The sequence below is a fragment of the Chlorella variabilis genome (genome assembly GCF_000147415.1).
Source record: "Chlorella variabilis unplaced genomic scaffold CHLNCscaffold_8, whole genome shotgun sequence".
NCBI classification, from domain to species: Eukaryota; Viridiplantae; Chlorophyta; class Trebouxiophyceae; order Chlorellales; family Chlorellaceae; genus Chlorella; species Chlorella variabilis.
The window spans coordinates 760,496-776,577 of record NW_005435080.1 but is presented as its reverse complement, the minus strand read 5'-3'; the positions used below and the strand labels follow the sequence as shown (position 1 = coordinate 776,577).

At 67.9% G+C, this 16,082-nt stretch overlaps 3 protein-coding genes across 3 annotated transcripts; all 3 read right to left on the bottom strand.

Annotated features, from left to right (window-relative positions):
• Positions 1-2,823: 2,823 nt before the first annotated feature.
• On the bottom strand, positions 2,824-9,675 carry CHLNCDRAFT_144885 (hypothetical protein; the record flags this gene model as incomplete). The annotated part of the gene is made up of 17 exons (XM_005848213.1): positions 2,824-3,585; positions 3,737-3,862; positions 4,005-4,119; positions 4,296-4,437; positions 4,622-4,702; positions 4,926-5,533; positions 6,629-6,842; positions 6,999-7,099; positions 7,232-7,409; positions 7,685-7,781; positions 7,884-7,981; positions 8,152-8,179; positions 8,307-8,423; positions 8,672-8,788; positions 8,937-9,056; positions 9,267-9,385; positions 9,621-9,675. The coding sequence occupies 17 exons, from the start codon at positions 9,673-9,675 to the stop codon at positions 2,824-2,826; spliced, it is 3,078 nt and encodes a 1,025-aa protein (XP_005848275.1).
• Positions 9,676-10,133: 458 nt separating this feature from the next.
• Positions 10,134-13,147, bottom strand: CHLNCDRAFT_144884 (hypothetical protein; the record flags this gene model as incomplete). Its single annotated transcript, XM_005848212.1, has 9 exons — positions 10,134-10,233; positions 10,446-10,593; positions 10,832-10,949; positions 11,114-11,155; positions 11,360-11,454; positions 11,716-11,857; positions 12,122-12,261; positions 12,429-12,750; positions 13,037-13,147. 9 exons carry the CDS (start codon positions 13,145-13,147, stop codon positions 10,134-10,136), a joined length of 1,218 nt encoding a protein of 405 aa, XP_005848274.1.
• A 192-nt stretch (positions 13,148-13,339) lies between these two features.
• Positions 13,340-15,538, bottom strand: CHLNCDRAFT_144883 (hypothetical protein; the record flags this gene model as incomplete). The annotated part of the gene is made up of 7 exons (XM_005848211.1): positions 13,340-13,540; positions 13,572-14,114; positions 14,278-14,361; positions 14,453-14,592; positions 14,918-15,009; positions 15,128-15,221; positions 15,424-15,538. 7 exons carry the CDS (start codon positions 15,536-15,538, stop codon positions 13,340-13,342), a joined length of 1,269 nt encoding a protein of 422 aa, XP_005848273.1.
• Between the last annotated feature and the right edge of the window lie 544 nt (positions 15,539-16,082).

Sequence of the window (16,082 nt, the reverse complement as noted above, 5' to 3'; positions counted from 1 at the left end):
CTGAGGGGGACGGACGCCGGCGGCAGGCCCAGGAACTCGCGGAACAGCTCCGGCCAGCGCTCGCGCTCGGCGGCATACAGGGGGCACACAAACAGGATGTGTCGGGTGTCCTCAATGCCGCCAGGGCCATCCAGGGCGGGGCAGTGCGGGCACACGCGCTGCTCGCGGGGCGTGCCAGTGCGGCGTCCCTGCTCCTCCGCCCCCCAGTGCATGCCTGTGCGCAGCTCGGTCAGGCCGCGGCGGCAGCGCCGCTCACGCACCTCCGTGACATACGGTGGGCGGCCATAGCCATCCAGGCTACAACACTCCGGGCGCACATCGCAGAAGTAGTGGCGCAGCCGGGTGTGGGCGGGCGTCTCTTGCGTCACACGTGCCAGGTGGAGCCGCAAGGCTGCCTGCTGCGCGCCGTCCGGGCCGTCAGGCAAGGCTCCGCCGGTTGCGCCGCCGCTGCGTGCAGTCCTTGACGGTAATCACAATACGGTGGTCTGCAGCACAGCAGTGGGGAGGGCAAGGGCAGGTGGCAGTGAGCAGGGGCGAGGCAGAAGGGCGTCTGAGCGGGGCGACTCGCGGCTCAAGAGGGGCGAGTCTGCCAGCGGTGCGCCGGCAATTTTGTGCTGAGGTGGGGACGAAATTCTGCTGCTGGAACTCACCAACTTTCTTGCATTGATTGTTGTACTTGGAAGCATAATAAAAAGTGCCAGCCTTCTTGTGTTTGATTGGGAACGCGACCTTGCCGGCGAGGCCGCCGGTCATCGGCGGCGGCGGCCACAGCTGCTTGCCGGGGCTGGCGCAGCTCCAGGAGGCCATGCGCCAGATGTTGTGGACATGGATCTTGCCCCACCAGAGCACTAGCGTGTCTCCCTTGCACAGCGAGAAGCTTTGGCCCGGCTCTGGCACCACAAAGCCAGGCGCCGTCCAGTAGACATACACTGCAGGAAAGAGGGGTAGGCAAGCGTGATGGTGAGGGTCGACCGGATGTTTAGGAAGACCGGCAGGACAGGTGGGGGTGGGAGTGGGCGGCGGGATGGCGCCCACCGGCTGACCAGCCCACCACCGCTCAGGCGAGGCGCTGGCGCCAGGTAAGGGTGTCGAGTTACTGGCGACGGCACGCGGCACCCTTTGGAGCAAAAGTGCGCCATTCTCACCCGTTTTCGCGCTGCTGCTCTTGACCGCAAGCAGGAGCAGGACGCTCATCGCGAGGGCAGCAGGTGTGCTGCGCATTTTGGCGGGTGATCGCAGTGTGCAGTTGTGTGTCGAGTTAAAATGGGAACTCCAAAGGCTTTAGGCGTGGTTTAAATCACCAGTCGCGACAACTTGTAGACGCGGCCACTGATGCTGCCTGGAAGCTGCAAGCTGCATCGCTGGCGGCACTGCAGTTTTGAGGGCATGGAGCTACCTGGATGTCGTGTTTGACCCTGCTGGCACCTGCATCCCACATGCAGGGAGAGGTGCACGTGTTCCAGGTGCTGCACGAGGTGCAAGCTCCCTCAGTTGTTCAACTGTCCCGGCGCAAATGCACTCTTCCGCAACATGTCGCCACTTAATGCGGCCGCACCAAGCCGCCCCCAGGCGTGTCGCATGGTAAAACCTCCCAGATCTATGCCTGACCTCCTTTCTCACCATCTCCAAATTCGCAGCCTCGGCCGCCTCGTGGCAACCGTCTGTACTTCAGATAATTCAGACGGTGCCGCCTCGCCGGCGCCGCCAAGCCGGCGCAGGGCGGCGAGGGCGCCAGCAAGATCGATACCTTTGGTTCACCTGCAACAAACAGCACCATCGTACTTTTCTTGACGGGGTTGAAAGGCGCTGCGCTCTCCGGCTTTGAGCCGCTTTGCGCGCTGGCAATGTTGTGAACTCAGCCCCTAACCGCTGCACCTGGTGCATTAGCCGGCAAGCGTTCATGATGGACCTGACGCTGATCAAAGCGGGCTGGATGGAGCCTGGAAACACACAAGACCCCCCCTGACCGGAACAGCGAACACAAGAACCCCCGAGGACCTCGGGCAGCTGCGACGGCAGCGCCATAGACCCTGCTGTTTTGTTATGTGGGATGGCAGAGAAGAGCTGGCTTGAGCCGGGAGGAGAGAGGTCCATCAGGCTGCTGGGGGGCGAGGTACCAGTTGGCGGAGGTCACCTGCATGGGAGAGCCGGAGCAGAAGGAGAAGCCGCTGGCACGTCGGGACCATTGCTCGCCAAACTGTCGGGCCGGGTTTGAGCAACGCCCAGTGCAGGCAACCTGCCATGGCATCAGGCCGCGGGGGCTACCGCTGCCTGCCCCTCCTGCTGCTCCTCGCAGCGGCCAGCCCGTGCGCCAGGGGCCTGAAGGTCCAGACCGCGGCGCGGAATGGCGGCGGCAGGCGCCTGCTGGTGAGTGGGGTCGTGGTCCCCGCCGCCGCCCTAGCCGCCGCCCTACTGGCGCTACTGCCGCTGCCGACTGCTTCCCGGCAGTGCAATTTGTGCCACACATGTTACTGCCGTGGCCACCACATATTGTTGCTCAGCTCCACTGCGTATCTTCCTCGACTCCTCAACATGCGACCAACCGCCCTGGGCCTGCAGCAAGGCTGCGGCGACATCCCCGAGCCAGCTGCTGCCTGACATCTGCAGAGCGGTGGTCACAGGAGGAAGCATGTTTCCAATTCCACATCGCATCTGGAAAGCAAAACAGTGAGAAATGCAAGCAGCCCATTACAGAACGACGAGCTATAACGCGGCGCAAACGGATGGACAGACAGTGATGAATGGGCGCGAATGAATTGCAGGGAGCGGAAAACTGCGTGAAAGCTACAAGGGAAAACTGGCAGGGGCATGCTACCGCTGACCCTATTCAGCCACTATCGTGGCAGGTGTGACAGCTTTGCTGCGCGTCCGACGCGGCCCGGCAGGCTTTGCCGCCTGCCCCTCCACGGCCTCGCCTGCCGCCGCCGTCGGCTCCACTACAGCTGCCGCCTTGCTGCGGGGCCGCCTGGTCCTGGCAGGCTTGGATGTTGCCGCCAGGGAGCCCTCGGCGCCAGCCAGCCGCACCTCTCCTGCACCCGCTGCCGCCGCTACCTCCTCTCCTGCAGCCTCTGCGGCCGCTGCGCTGCGTGCCCTCCTCGCTCGGGGCGCCCTGGCCGCCGCGGCAAGCTGCGCGCTCGGCTGCGTCGCGGCCTCTGCCGCCGCGGCTGCCGCTGCCGCCAGGGCTGCCTTGCTAGGCCTGCCCCGCCGTGCTCGGGCGGGCTTTGCTGCTGTCACTTGTGCCTGGGGTGCCTCCATTGCAGGTGCCTCCTCCTCCGCCGCCTCCTCCTCCGGCGCATCTGCCGCTGCCGGCACCGCTGCCTTGCGGCTGGAGCGGCGCTTGCGGGGCGCAGGGCTGGCTGGCCCCGCTGCCCCGGCTCCCACCTCCTCCTCCTCCTCCTCGGGCTGAGCACTCAGCAGCTCCACCGCCTCCTGCAGGGTGGCTGTGGTGTCTGCCAGCTGCGCCTGCAGCGTGGCGGTCAGGGTGCGGGCCTGGGTGTAGCTGCTCACGGCCTGCGCCTGCTCGCCCTCCTTCTCCACCAGCAGCTCCCGAACCCGCTGCAGCTCCAGCTGAGCCATGCGGGCCTCCTGCGCACACGCAGGCAGGCCGCCAGCAGCGCAGGGCAGGCGCGTCGAGCGGTGCGTGCAGCAGGCAGCGGTGGAATAAGGTGCCGGGGAGCAGACAGGGACGGGGCGGCGCGACGGCAAACCGATTCAGCGCAGCTGGGAGCGCTCCCACCTGCAGCGCCGCCGCGGCCGCGGCCTCCCGCGCCGCCAGCTGCGCCGTGGCCTGCTCAGCCAGCAGGCGAGCGGAGGCCGCGTCCTGCTGCGCTCCGGCCAGCTCCACCCGCGTGCGGCGCAAGTCCTGTAGATGCATGCATACACCGAAAGCCATCAGCAACCAACGACACATTCATCTCAAGTACAGAACTCAAAACATGTCCGCGCCCCTCTGTGCTCTTGTGTGCCAAGCTCCACCCCAATTACTGGGGGGGGGGTGTTCCTACCTGGCGCTGAACCTCCAGCTGCGCAAACAGGTCTCCAGCCCAGGCCTGCAGGCGGTTGTCCCGCGTGGCGGGCGGCTCGGTCCCGACCGCCAGCTTGGCGCCGGGACCGGCGTACCTGCACGAGCACGGTGACAGGCAAGACATGTGTGGGTGTGGGGCGGAGCATGCCTGCCAGTGCATGTTGCTCCACACCAGGACTGGCATATGCATGCCTGCCTGCCTGCATGCATGCCAGCTGGCACCAGCACGCCAGCTGGTGCTCCCGCCCACGCGTGGCGCCGCCACGCTCACCAGTCGTCATACACCGAGAGGCCGCCGGGCACTGCGCCCTCCGCCAGCCGCACCGACAGGAGGGAGTTGTTGCCGTCCTGCCAGGCCATGGCGCGTGTGCCGCTGGCATCCAGCAGCACATACTTGTATTCCGTGACACTGCCTGCGGTACAGTGGCAGTACCGTGACAGTACGACACAGGGTTGAGGCAGGCGCAGGGTTAGGAATTGGCACGGCAGCCCATGTGGGCGGCGTGTGGCCGCAATGTATGCATGCATGCACTTCAGACCCCTCCCCAGCAGCCGCATGTTTAAGGAAGCAAGAAGGGTGTACCGACCCTGCCTGACCTGCGGGCAGCTGCACGGTGGCGTGCCAGGTGTCGCCCTCCGCCCACCGCAGCTCCGGCGCCGCCGCCAGATTCCAGCTGCCTGCACCACAGCAGGCAGGCCGAGGCTGGCGATTAATGTCGGCGGCGGCAGCGGCACAGGGCAGCGCCGGGGGCATGGCGGGGCGCTGGCGCCAGGCATTGGAGGAGCGAAGCACAGGCTGATCCACGGCCAGCGCAGGCCCAGGCCATGTCCCATCATAGCAAAGCCAACACAGCTGCCCGACCCACCCACGCCAAGCCAAGCCCAGCCAAGCCAGGCTCACCTAAGTGCTGGCAGGCGCCCACCAGCTTGAGGCGCTGCCCCGCCTGAGCCCGCATGCGCAGGCAGAAGCGCACGGCGACCAGCTTGTGCTGCGCCATGGCGCCGTTGTAGGCTGCCAGCGCGTCGGACACATCTCGGGCGGCGGCTGACGCATCCAGCAGGTGGCCGGGGTACGAGAGATCTTCCCCAGAGCCGCTGCCGCCGCCGCCGCCGATGCTGTTGCTGCTGCTGGGAGCCAGCGGCTGCGCCGCAGCCTCCGCCCCGTTGACGAGCGCGCTTCCATTCAGGCCGTTGGCACCATTGGTGCCGTTGGTGCCGGGCTGCTGCTGCTGCTGGTGCGGCGGCGGCGGCGGCGGCGGCGCGATGACGCTTTGGTAGGGCGGCGGCGAGGCGGCGGCGGCGGCGGGGGGCGCCCCGGAGCTTGGGTCCCTCCCTTGCCGGATCTGCTGCGCCCGCCAGTACAGCACCCCGCTCAGCAGCTCGTTCACGCTGGCCTTCCTAGCATCAGTTGAGTACGGGGGAGAGCCACTGCCGCCGCTGCCGGTGTCGCTGCTGCTGCCATGGCTGCCGCCGTCGGCCGTGGCGTGGGCAGCCAGTATGCGTCCTGGGCTGGACGGCGGGCGCCGAGGACTGGCCGCAGGCAGCCGCAGCCGCAGGACACCTGCAGAGCACAGCATGGCCAGGCACGTGAGCGCCCAGCCAGTGAGGCGAAGCAGGGGGCGCCAACCAAAGGCGGCGGTGGTGGCAGGGCAGGGGGCGGCGGCCGGTCCCTCGCCTGGCGCTCTCTGGGCCATAGCGCGGAATGCTGCTTGTCTACATTGCACTGCGGACGCTGCTGGGAGGCTGCCTGACGGCGGCGCCGCTGCGGGGTGCCAATGCACAGCTGCTGGGGGTTGGAGAGAGGCAGCAGGTGCTCGCATCGATGGATAGTGCCGCAGTTGAGAAGAGCATGCGGAGACCTGTTTCAGCGCCCTCTCTCTGCTGGGCTGGAAACCCTGACCATTGTTTGAATGGCGGGCATAGCGCCCTCTGCGTGTGTCGACTCGCCTCCGACACGCGCAAAGCGCTGGATTAGATAGCAAGATGTTTAGCTTGCTTGGGTGTTGAACCAGCCCACATGTTGGGACATGTGCGTTCTTGGGCGCCATCTGTGATGTTGTGAACGCAGGGGGCTACTGGTGCAGTGCCACCATCGCGCCAGCAATATCCATCGCCATCAGGATAGAGAGGGACGTGCGGCCCGCCGCCCGCCCAAATGCATCACGCCGCCCGCACCGCCGCCTTTGCCATCAGGCTCCTCTCAAGGGGGTGTTCTCTGCTGCTGCTGTTGCTCACAGTAGGGGGTGGTGGTCGGGACACAGAGTCTCCAGGGGGAGTTACAAGAGCATACACGTCGTGAAAAATAGTGAACAGGTTGGCTTGTCTCTCCCGACTGATGTCTCTCCTAGTGCTATGTGCAATGGGCCGGCTGCGTGAGTATGCAGAGCGCCAGGCTGCGTGCCTGGGCAAATCCGCAAGAAGCGTGCATGAAGAAGCGTGTCGCGTCGTATACGTGTGGCGCTCGTGTCAGGGAATGGGGGGACCAATCAAAATGGAAATGGGGGGGGGTGTAGAGTGTTGGCGGGTGTCATTTCGTAGATCCGGGGCGGCGCAGCGCATGTCCAGAGCCGCCACGGGCGCCGTCGGCTGCCGCACAGCTCTCACTTCCGGCCATAGAGGTACGTATTGGCCTCGATCAGCCAGTTCTGGATGTTGGCGTCCAGCCCGGTGCCGCCGCGGCTGTTCAGCCACACCGTGATCTGCTCCAGGATGCCCTTGTCGGAGAGCTTGAGGAAGTAGCCGTAGTCCTGAGGGGTGCCGTCGCAGCCGGGGCCAGAGGTGAGGCCCACCTGGGTGTTGCCCGCCATGGCGGGGCTGCCTGCGGGGTGGGGACGCGGGTGGCGCAGGCCGCAGGCAGGGTCAGCCGGGTGGGGCAGCACCGCAGGGGCTCAAGCGTATGCCAGTAGGTGTTCAGCGCTGCACGAGGGAGGTTGGGAGGCGGAGCGGCGTGGTGGCCGGCAGGGCGGCGGCTCACCCTTGTCGTCGGGGCAGGCCTGCAGGAAGCCGCCGCCGCCGGCGCAGAACTCGTCGGCCCAGCCGGGCGGGCAGCCGTCCCACACGGGGACCTTGGCGGTCCTGCAGGCAGGGGCATGGTTGGGCACAAGAGTCTGATCAGAATTCGTGCTTCACTGGTTGCCAAGCAGCACAGCTGAACACGGAGCGGCAGCATGCACGTGCACCCGCAGCGCATGCGCTGCCGCCGCTCACTCCACGGAGGTCTTGGCCTCCTGCCATGCGGTGGTGTCGATCCACTCTCCCAGCTGCGGCACGTCGGACAGCGGCAGAGCCACATACTTGGCGCTTGAGTCGGTGGCCAGCGCCAGCATGGCGACGTCCCAGCTGTTCTCAGACTTGCTGTTCTGGAACTCGGCAAATTGGGCGTTGTCTGCAAGGGGCGGGAGGGGCGTTGGAGGGCGCACGGGTGGAGGGGGCTCAGAGAGGGGTTGGGACGGGTGCGTGCGGTGTGCGGTTCAAAGCAGGGGCATCCACACACGGGTGCTCAGAGGTGGTGGGCTCCCAGAAGCCGGCGCTGGAGCAGAGCAGAGCACACACCATAGCATGCACACGGCAGCACAAGCAACGAAACAATAACGACAAGGGATAAAAAGCGGCTGCTGCTGCAGGGCAGCGGGGGGCAAGCCAGGGCAGGCGCCTACTCACCCAGGTCCACCAGCACCGTCTCCACAGCATACTCCTTGCCATCCACCCACACCTTGACATCGCTGGCGGCGGCAGCCTCGCCATCCTTGAATACACACTGCAGGCCAGGAGGGGGGGAGGGGCTTCGAAGGCGCTTCAGCATGCCTAGAGGGAGGACGGGTGGGGAAGTGGTGCTCGCAACTGTGCATGACAGGCGCACCTGGGCTGCGGTGAGCACGTAGCCGGGCGCCACCAGGGAGCCGCCGCAGACGCCGTTGGGGGCCTTGGTGCTCTCGATGTATGCCATGTAAGGGAAGTCTGCAGCAGGAGCAGCAGCGGGCGTGGGGCGGGGTGTGGAGGTGGTCAGGGGGCAGCGCATGGATGTCACGCTTTCTTCAAGCAGGGCTGTGGCAGCAGCAGGCGCCAGGCAAGGGGCCTGAGCAGGAGTCGCACGGCGCGCATGCCGATGCAACCGCCCGGGAACCCACCAGCAACGTTGCCGCCCTGGTTGTACAGCTGCACAGGACAAGGGCAGGGGCGGTGGTTCAGGCACCGCCGCGGCAGGCGCACAAGCCTTAAGGCGGCAGCTGTGCGGCTGCCAGCATGGCACTTGGGTGGTCCCTGGCTGGCGGGACTGGCTCACCTCTGGGTAGTTCTCCTTGCACCACTCATCACCCACATTTTCCTTGATCTTGTCCTTGCAGCACTTCTTGTTCTGGCCAGGGGTCACGGTGGAGCAGGAGCCGCCAACGACGTAGAGCTGCAGAAGGAAGGCGGGAGGGAGAGCAGGCAGGTGGGCAGGTCTGTGCCTAGGGGCAGGGCCAGCTCTGCCCCAGGCTGTCGATGCTGCTGGGCAGAGAGCTGCCAGTCCGCGTCTGCAAGGACGCACATGCAAGGCGCTGCCCAGAGGGGCAGGGGCAGGCGCAGGTGGCCAGAAGCGTGCGCCGCCAAGCCCCCCACTGCCACAGCGGCAGCACAGGCGCCGGTCTTATATGCCCCGCCTCTCACGTCTGGGTAGTTCTCCTGGCACCACTCATCATCCTCGCCCTCGGCAATCTTGTCCTTGCAGCACTGCTCGTTCTGGCCGGGGGTCACGGTGGAGCAGGAGGAGCCGTCGGCGTACAGCTGCGCGACAAGGAGGAAAGCGGGGTGAGTGGGCAGCAGGCTGGCGGGTTAAATGGGCCGGGCAGTAGCCAGCGGGTCGCGCTCACGAAGCCACAGCAGCAGTAATGGGGTGGGGGTCATTTTGAATTAACAGAGGGGTGCGCCTCACCTCTGGGTAGTTCTCCTGGCACCACTCATCCTCCTCGTCCTCCTCAATCTTGTCCTTGCAGCACTGCTCGGTGTCGTCGGGGTTCACAGTGCCACAGGAGGAGCCTGGGGGCGAGTACAGCTGCAGGCAGGGGATGGCGGGCGGGTGGCGGAAGGTGGGCAGCGGCACGGCAGGAGGGCAGCGGACCGCTTCGCACAGGCTGGGCTGATCTGGCCGGGCACAGCAGGCGCTGCAGCAAAGCCAGCCAGCCAGCCGTGAGGGGCAGCGGCGTCAAACAACAGCGGCGTGAAGGCCCGTCGAAGGTAGGGGAGGGAGATTTGGCGACTCTACCTCTGGGTATGCCTGCTTGCAGTAGTCGTCATCCACCTCGTGATCAGCCTTTGTCGTGCAGCAGTCGTACCTATCCTCCGGGGTGACCGTGCCACAGCTGGAGCCGGGGATGCTGTGAGCTGCAGGGGAGCCAGGGTGGCGGGGGGCGGTGAGTGGCGACGGCGGCGGCCCGCGGGTGGATGGCGGCGGGGAGGCGGGGAACCTGGTAGCTACCGGCTGCCCGACCAGCGCCGGCCGGCACCGAGGTGGCTGTCGATGGGCTCGATGGCGGCGCCTGGACGCGAAGCTACGCGGGGGCGCGGGTGCCACGCGCTTTATTACCGCCATGGCATGCAAAATGCATGGTGCGCTTACCCGACACAGCCGTGGCCGCCAGGGCCAACAGCAGCAGCAGATGGGCGAACCGCATCCTGGAGAGTCCTTCTGAAGTGGGTTGCGGGTGTCGAGCGCACACGAGGCGAAGTGGTGCTGGGTAGAAGCTCGACCGCGGAGGGTGCTCAAGCGCACAGCGCAATGCCTTGGTTGATGCCTTTGAAGAAACGTCGAGGACAAATTGAGGGGATCGGCGCCGATGAGCCGAAGGCATTCTCCCGCGGCATGTTGCCGCCGCCAGATGGCGCAGCGGCCACGGCACCGGCCAGCTGGTGGCCCTCTCCGAGCACCCCGCAAGGGGGAGACATCCTTGAACAAAGCTGTGTTAAAAGGGAGGACGCGACAACACTCATCAGAACATAGCAGGGAACAGACAGCCGCTGGCCTTGAGCGAAACATGGAGGACTACAAGGCGCAGGTTGGCCAGGCTGCCTCGGCAACTTCGCCAGCCGCCTGCCCGCTGCCAGCAGGCTCTCCTGGGACGACTGCTCCTCTTCAGAGGGCGGGCACCACATCGGCGGTGAGGAAAGCGCGGTTGGTGGAGATGTGGGGGGGCAGCGCCACGCTGACCCAGTGGTCGGCCTCGGGATCATACCTGCACCAGGGCAGGCCCGGGGCAGGCAGGTCTGGTCAGGGAAAGCAGGGGAGGTGGGGGCGGCAGGATGGCCAGGATGGGCAGGATGCGAGGCGCACCATCAGCTGCGCAGCTGGTGTGTAGTGCAGCTGCATAAAGCCCTCCACCCAACCACGCATCGCCACCACTACACACACGCACACGCCTGCCGCTCCCGCCGCCCCGGCCCTCACCGCTCAAACGTTTCGTTGTAGTTGTCGCCCTGCATGCCGCCCACCACCCACAGCGCGCCGTCGGCGTACGCAGCCGCGCTGTAGGCCCTCCCCTGGCCCATGCCCCGCTTGGCCACCCACCGCCCCATGCGCGGCTCAAACGCCTCCACTGCGGAGCAGCAGCAGGGAGGGGCCAGCATGCGGGGCAGCAGAAGGTGAGCGGCAGCAGCTTGCCCCGGCAGCTACCAGGGCACCCAGGCACTGCTGCTGCCACCACCGTTTTGTCGCACCCTCCCGGCACACACTGCCCACCCACCCACCACACCACACCACACCACACACCCAGCGCCACCCTCCATACTCCGGCGTTGCTCCACCCACACAACCAGCCACCCCACGTGGCCCACCTGTGGCCATGAAGGCGTTGTTGGGGTGGTTGACGTCGTAGCCGCCCACGACGTACAGCAGGCCGCCGGGGCCGGCGGAGCAGGCGTGCGCGCCGCGCTTCTCGCGCATGTCGGGAATCTGCGCAGGTGAGGATGGGAAGGCAGGGGTGGAGTGTTGGTGGTAGGAAGCGGTGGGTGAGGATCCCACAGAGTGGCCCAACAGTGAGATTGGGACAGGAGGAGCCATGCAGGGCTGGAAGGGCTGCGGTGCAGCGGCAGCGGGCAAGGGGGACGGCGCCTCACCAGCTGCCACTTGCCCTCCCGAGGGTCCAGCCGCTCAGCAGACTGCGGGGCAGGGGAGGGCACAGGCAGGCGGGCAGGCAGGCAGGCAGGCAGGTGGGAAAGCAGGCCAGGCAGGCCCGCCCTCAGAGCGCACACACACACACACACACACACACACACACACACACACACAAGCGTGCGCGGTACCAGCACTGCCGTCACAGCCCAGCATCAGCAGTACCAGTACCACGGCAGCCAGGGCGGCACCTGCAGGTAGCTGCCGTCGTAGCCGCCCGTCACATACACGCAGCCGTCCAGCGCAGAGGCGGCGGTGGAGAAGCGCTTGGCGCGCAGCTTGGGGCCTGCAGCGTCGGCGCCGGGTGCATGGGTGCGTACGTGCGGCGGTCGTCGCACCCGACCCCAGCCCCTCCTCCCACCAGCCCAACCTCGGCCCCAGCCCAGCCTCCACCCTAGACCAGGCCAACCAACAAACCAGCCACCCAGCCACCCAGCCCCAGCCTAGCCAGCGCGAGCCCAGGCCACCCAGCCAGACACCCAGCCACCCAGCCCCAGCCCTATGCTGCAGCCCCCACCACCTCGCCGCCATCTCGCCGCCACCTCACCAGGCATCCAGGCATTGATCTCCGGGTTGAACATCTCGACTGTGTCAAACTGGGAGTCGGCCACGCCGCCGCCCGCCACGTACAGGCGCGCGCCCAGCGCCGCGGCACCCGCGCAGCCGCGTAGGACCGACATGGAGGGGGCCTGCAGCAGGGTGGCGGTGGCGGCGGCGGTGGTGGTGGTGGTGGAGGTAACGGTGGCGGTGGTGAGCAGGCGCATGGGGATGCGGAGGGCAGTGTGCGTGCACAAGGGAAGGGAGGGTAGGGAGGGTGTGTGCGCGTGGGGAGCAGGGGCGCTAGGCGGCTGGCTGGCTGGCTGGCATGGCAGGCTGCCCTGCGCTCGCACACCCTCCACCGCCTGCACCCTCCCCGTGCCAGGTGCTGCCGCAGGGCAGGCGCAGGCGCGCACCTGCTCCCACTTGCCGCTGGCCAGGTCCAGGCGGCGGCAGTCGGCCAGCCACTCGTGAGAATTGCCGCCACCCATCACATACAGGTGGCGCCCCAGCACCCCGCTGGAGCCGTAGCCGCGGCACAGCGGCATGTCGGGGCCTGCGGGGAGGCGGCGCGTGCGGTGCAGCCCGGTGGGGAGGGGCAGGCGCGGCGGAGCGGCGGCGGTGGGGAGCGGAGCGTGCAGCAGCACGCACAGGCGGGACCCCAAACCCTGAATAAAAGCGGCAGGATGGATGGCCCAGCGGGCAGGCAGGCAGGGCCCTCACCGCTGCGCCAGGAGCCTGTGGCGGGTGTGTAGATGAGCAGGCTGCGGAGCCAGCCGCCGTCTGGCGCCGCCGCCTCGCTAGTGTTGTTGTTTCCCCCCAGCAAGTAAATCTCGTCCCCTGCTCTCTTCTGAGGCGCCCCACCCGCCGCCGAAGCAGCCGGCGCGCCTGGCGAGGCGGCGGCGGCGCGGGGCGCGGGGACGGCGGCGGCCGCCGAGGCGCCCGCGCCGTCGGCGCTGGCGCCGGCGCTCCGCATGCTGAGCTGGAGCGCCTTGCGCATGGCGGCGCTCTCCTGCTGCGCCTGCGCCAGCTGCGCCGCCAGCTTCTGCGGCAGCGGCAGAGGCGCCAGGGAACAGGGCAGCGGCGGTGTGGGCGGGGCCAAAGAGGGGTGCGGCGCGGCAGCTTGCATCAGGGCAGAGGCCCGCGCAGCAGGCGGCGGGCCCGGGGCATCGCCCCCGCTCCCAACCGCGCTCCCACGCATCTCCTCCTGCTGCCCTCCCGGCCCCCGCCCCTCTGGCCTCCCAGCTCCACCCAACACACACACACACACACACACACACACAGCAGCAGCAGCAGCAGCAGCAGCAGCAGCCCCTCCTCCAACACCCCACCTGCGCCTCTATCATCGCTTGCCCCCGCTCCTTCTGCACCCTCATGAGGGTATCATCCAGGCGGGACAGGTGGCCCTGCAGGGCAGCCGCCACCCGGAGCTCCGAATCCATCTGCAGTGCGGGGCGGGCAGGACGGCAGGGAGGACGGAGCATGTGGACAGAGGCGGGCTGAAGGACGGCCCGCGGGTGGTGCTGGTGCGTGGAGCTTGCGCTGCAGCTGCAGGCGCTTGGCAGCACGGCCGGCGGGCTAGCAGGCCAGCGGCAGCTGGGCGCGGCGGTGCGGGCCGAGCGGGCGGCATGCGTTTAAAAAGAAAGTGTGCGCGCCTTGAGGTCCAGCATGTTCCGGATGAGAGGCGCCAGCGTGGCCTTGAGGCCAGACAGCTCATCGCCCAAAAGGTCCACACCAGGCCTGCCGCCGGCAGAGGACGCTCCAGCCGCCGCGGCAGGCGCCGCGGCCGCGGGCCGGCTGCCGGCCGCCGCCGCCGCCTGCTGCGCCTGCGGTGCCTGCGCCCGCCGGCGCGCCGCCGCGGCGGACGCCCGCCGCCTGCTGCTGCTCCGTGCGGTTGGCGGCGGCCGCCGCGGCGGCCGAGGTGGCCGCCCCGCCCGCGGCGCCGACCTGGGAGAGCGCTGACATGGGGAGCTGCTGCAGGGCCGCCGAGGGCACCGGCATGCCGCCGGCGGCAGAGGCCGGCCGGCTGGATGCCGCCTGCTGCTGCTGCTGCTGCTGCTGCTTCTTGGCTGCCTTCTTCGCCTTGCGCTCCTCCTCTGCCTGCAGCTGGGCAAACGTCTTGCCTCCCTGGTCTGGCGGCCCCGCAGGCTCTGCCTCCCTCGCCTCTGGGCCGTGGGAGCGGCCCCCGTTGGCGGCGTACGCGCCGCGCTGGCCCGCCCATGCGGCCGCGGCAGGCGCGGCGCTGGGCACAAACTGGGCGGGCGCCGCCGCGGCGGCCGCCTGGCCGCCGCCGGCGACCAGGCCGGGCCAGCCGTCGAGCGCCGCCGCGGCCGCGGCGCCGCCGGCGCCCTCCCGCTTGCGCCGGAACAGGGCGCACAGCTCCGCCGCCTGCTTCTTGCTCAGCTCTTGCTGCAGGGCGGGTGGCGCGGCGAGCGCGTGGCAGGCTCGGCGGAGCAGCCCCCGGCTGCCAGCGGTGCACGACTTGGCAGAGGCGGCCAGAAGAAAGCACAGCCCGGCAGAGGCAGCCCAGCCGAGGCCCTGCTGGGCAAGGGCGCAGGCGCAAGCACCCCACCACCACCACCACCACCACCACCACCACCACCACCACCACCACCACCGCCACCACCACTGTTGCCACCACCATCACACACACCAGCTGCACACACCAGCTACACCAGCTGCACACACCAGCTGCACACAGCAGCTCACCCCAGCTGCCCACCCACCAGCTGCACACACACCCCCACCTGGAACTTGTCTGTGTTGCCCTGGTAGTTCTCGGCGATGACGCCCCGCAGCTGGTCGGCAGGCACAGGCGGGCAGGCCAGGTACACCTCCACAGACACCTGGCAGGGGTAGGGCGTGCGACGGCTGCCGTCCGTCCAGCCTGCGCGCGCGCGTGGGCGGGGAGGGGGTTGGCGGGCGGGGTGCACGGGCGGGGTTGGGGGTTGGCGCGGGGAGCTGGCAGGTGGGCGGCGCCGCACACGTGCAGGCTGGCCTGGGCAGCAGGCAGCCAAAGGCCGCGGCGTGGCGTATTGGAGCAAGCACGCAGCAGACACGCGGCGGCGGGCAAGGCCAGGTGGCGGGCGCATCAGCTTGGCGGTGCAGCAGCGTGCGTCGGCGGGATCCATTAGATCAATTTTGTAACCTGCCCTTTATAAAAGAAAGACTAAAAACAGGCAAAGAATAGGGTAAATCATACTGCTGCCCACCGTACGGGTCGATCTCCCAGTCGCCGTCGCTGGCTGCCTTGAAGATTCCGTGCAGCTCCTTGGTCTCAAAGTTGAACAGGAACAGCGGCATCCTGCAGTGTGGTACCGCCGGGCAGGGAGGCAGGCACGCTTAGCGTGCCGATTTACAGGTAAATGAATCGCGCCACAGTGCACTGCAGATCAGTACAAAACCGCGCATGCCTGCCTCACCCGGCCCGAACATATTGCACGTAGCACCAGTGGGGGGAGGGCAGGCCAAACATCATGTTGTCCATGCAGGTTCGGTACGTCCTGCTGTTGCACACTGCGGGGCAGCAGGCGGCGCAGCGGCGAGGTCGGGCCTGGTGCAGGCAGTAGCGACAAGTCGGGCAAAACAAGGGGGATCACCCTCAGCCGAGGGGACACAAGCCACGCGTTGCATTCCTTGCTCTGCAGGCTGGCCGGCGGGCAGGCGGGCGGGGCCTCAAGCCAGCGGCAGCAGCGGCGGCGGCGGCGGCGGCGCTCACTGAAGATGACGCCCCCCAGCTGCGTGCCCAGGTTCTTCTGCTGCTGCTCGAAGCGGTAGTTGGTCTCATTGCGTGTGTCGCAGTCATAGCTGAACGTCTTGCGCCCCGCCCCCATGCTGATGCTGCCGCCACCCGCCTGCGTGCACAGCCCGGCAGGGTCGGGCCGGGCGCGGCGCGTGCGTGGCATGGCGGCCAGCAGCCGGGCTCGGTGGCACTGCAGGGCCTTGGCATGGGCTTCTCCACGCAGCTGCCTTCCCTGCCACGCAGCCAGGTGGGCGGCGGCGGCGGCGGCAGCGGCGGTGGCTCGCCAGCATACCCTTTCGCCCGCCCAGGCTTACCTACCACGGCAGGCTCCCCAGCGTCGCTCTCGCAGCCTCTTGGCAGCCACTAAATGGGGCCTGCGGAGTGGAGTGCTAAGCCAATCGCAGCCTGCCCGCGGCAATCGTCGAGAACCAAGGTAGATTGCAAAAGGCGATGGACAGCCTCACAAGACCACCCAGCAGACCTTTCGCTACCCTGACCGAGTTGTCCGAAAGGCTACAAGCGTTACTGCACTCCCTCCAGTGCCTGTGATGTCAGAATTATAGACAATATTCGCGCCGAGGCCTCTATGCTTATTGCAATTTTCGGAGCGGGTGAGCTGGCCGAGAACGCGCGAT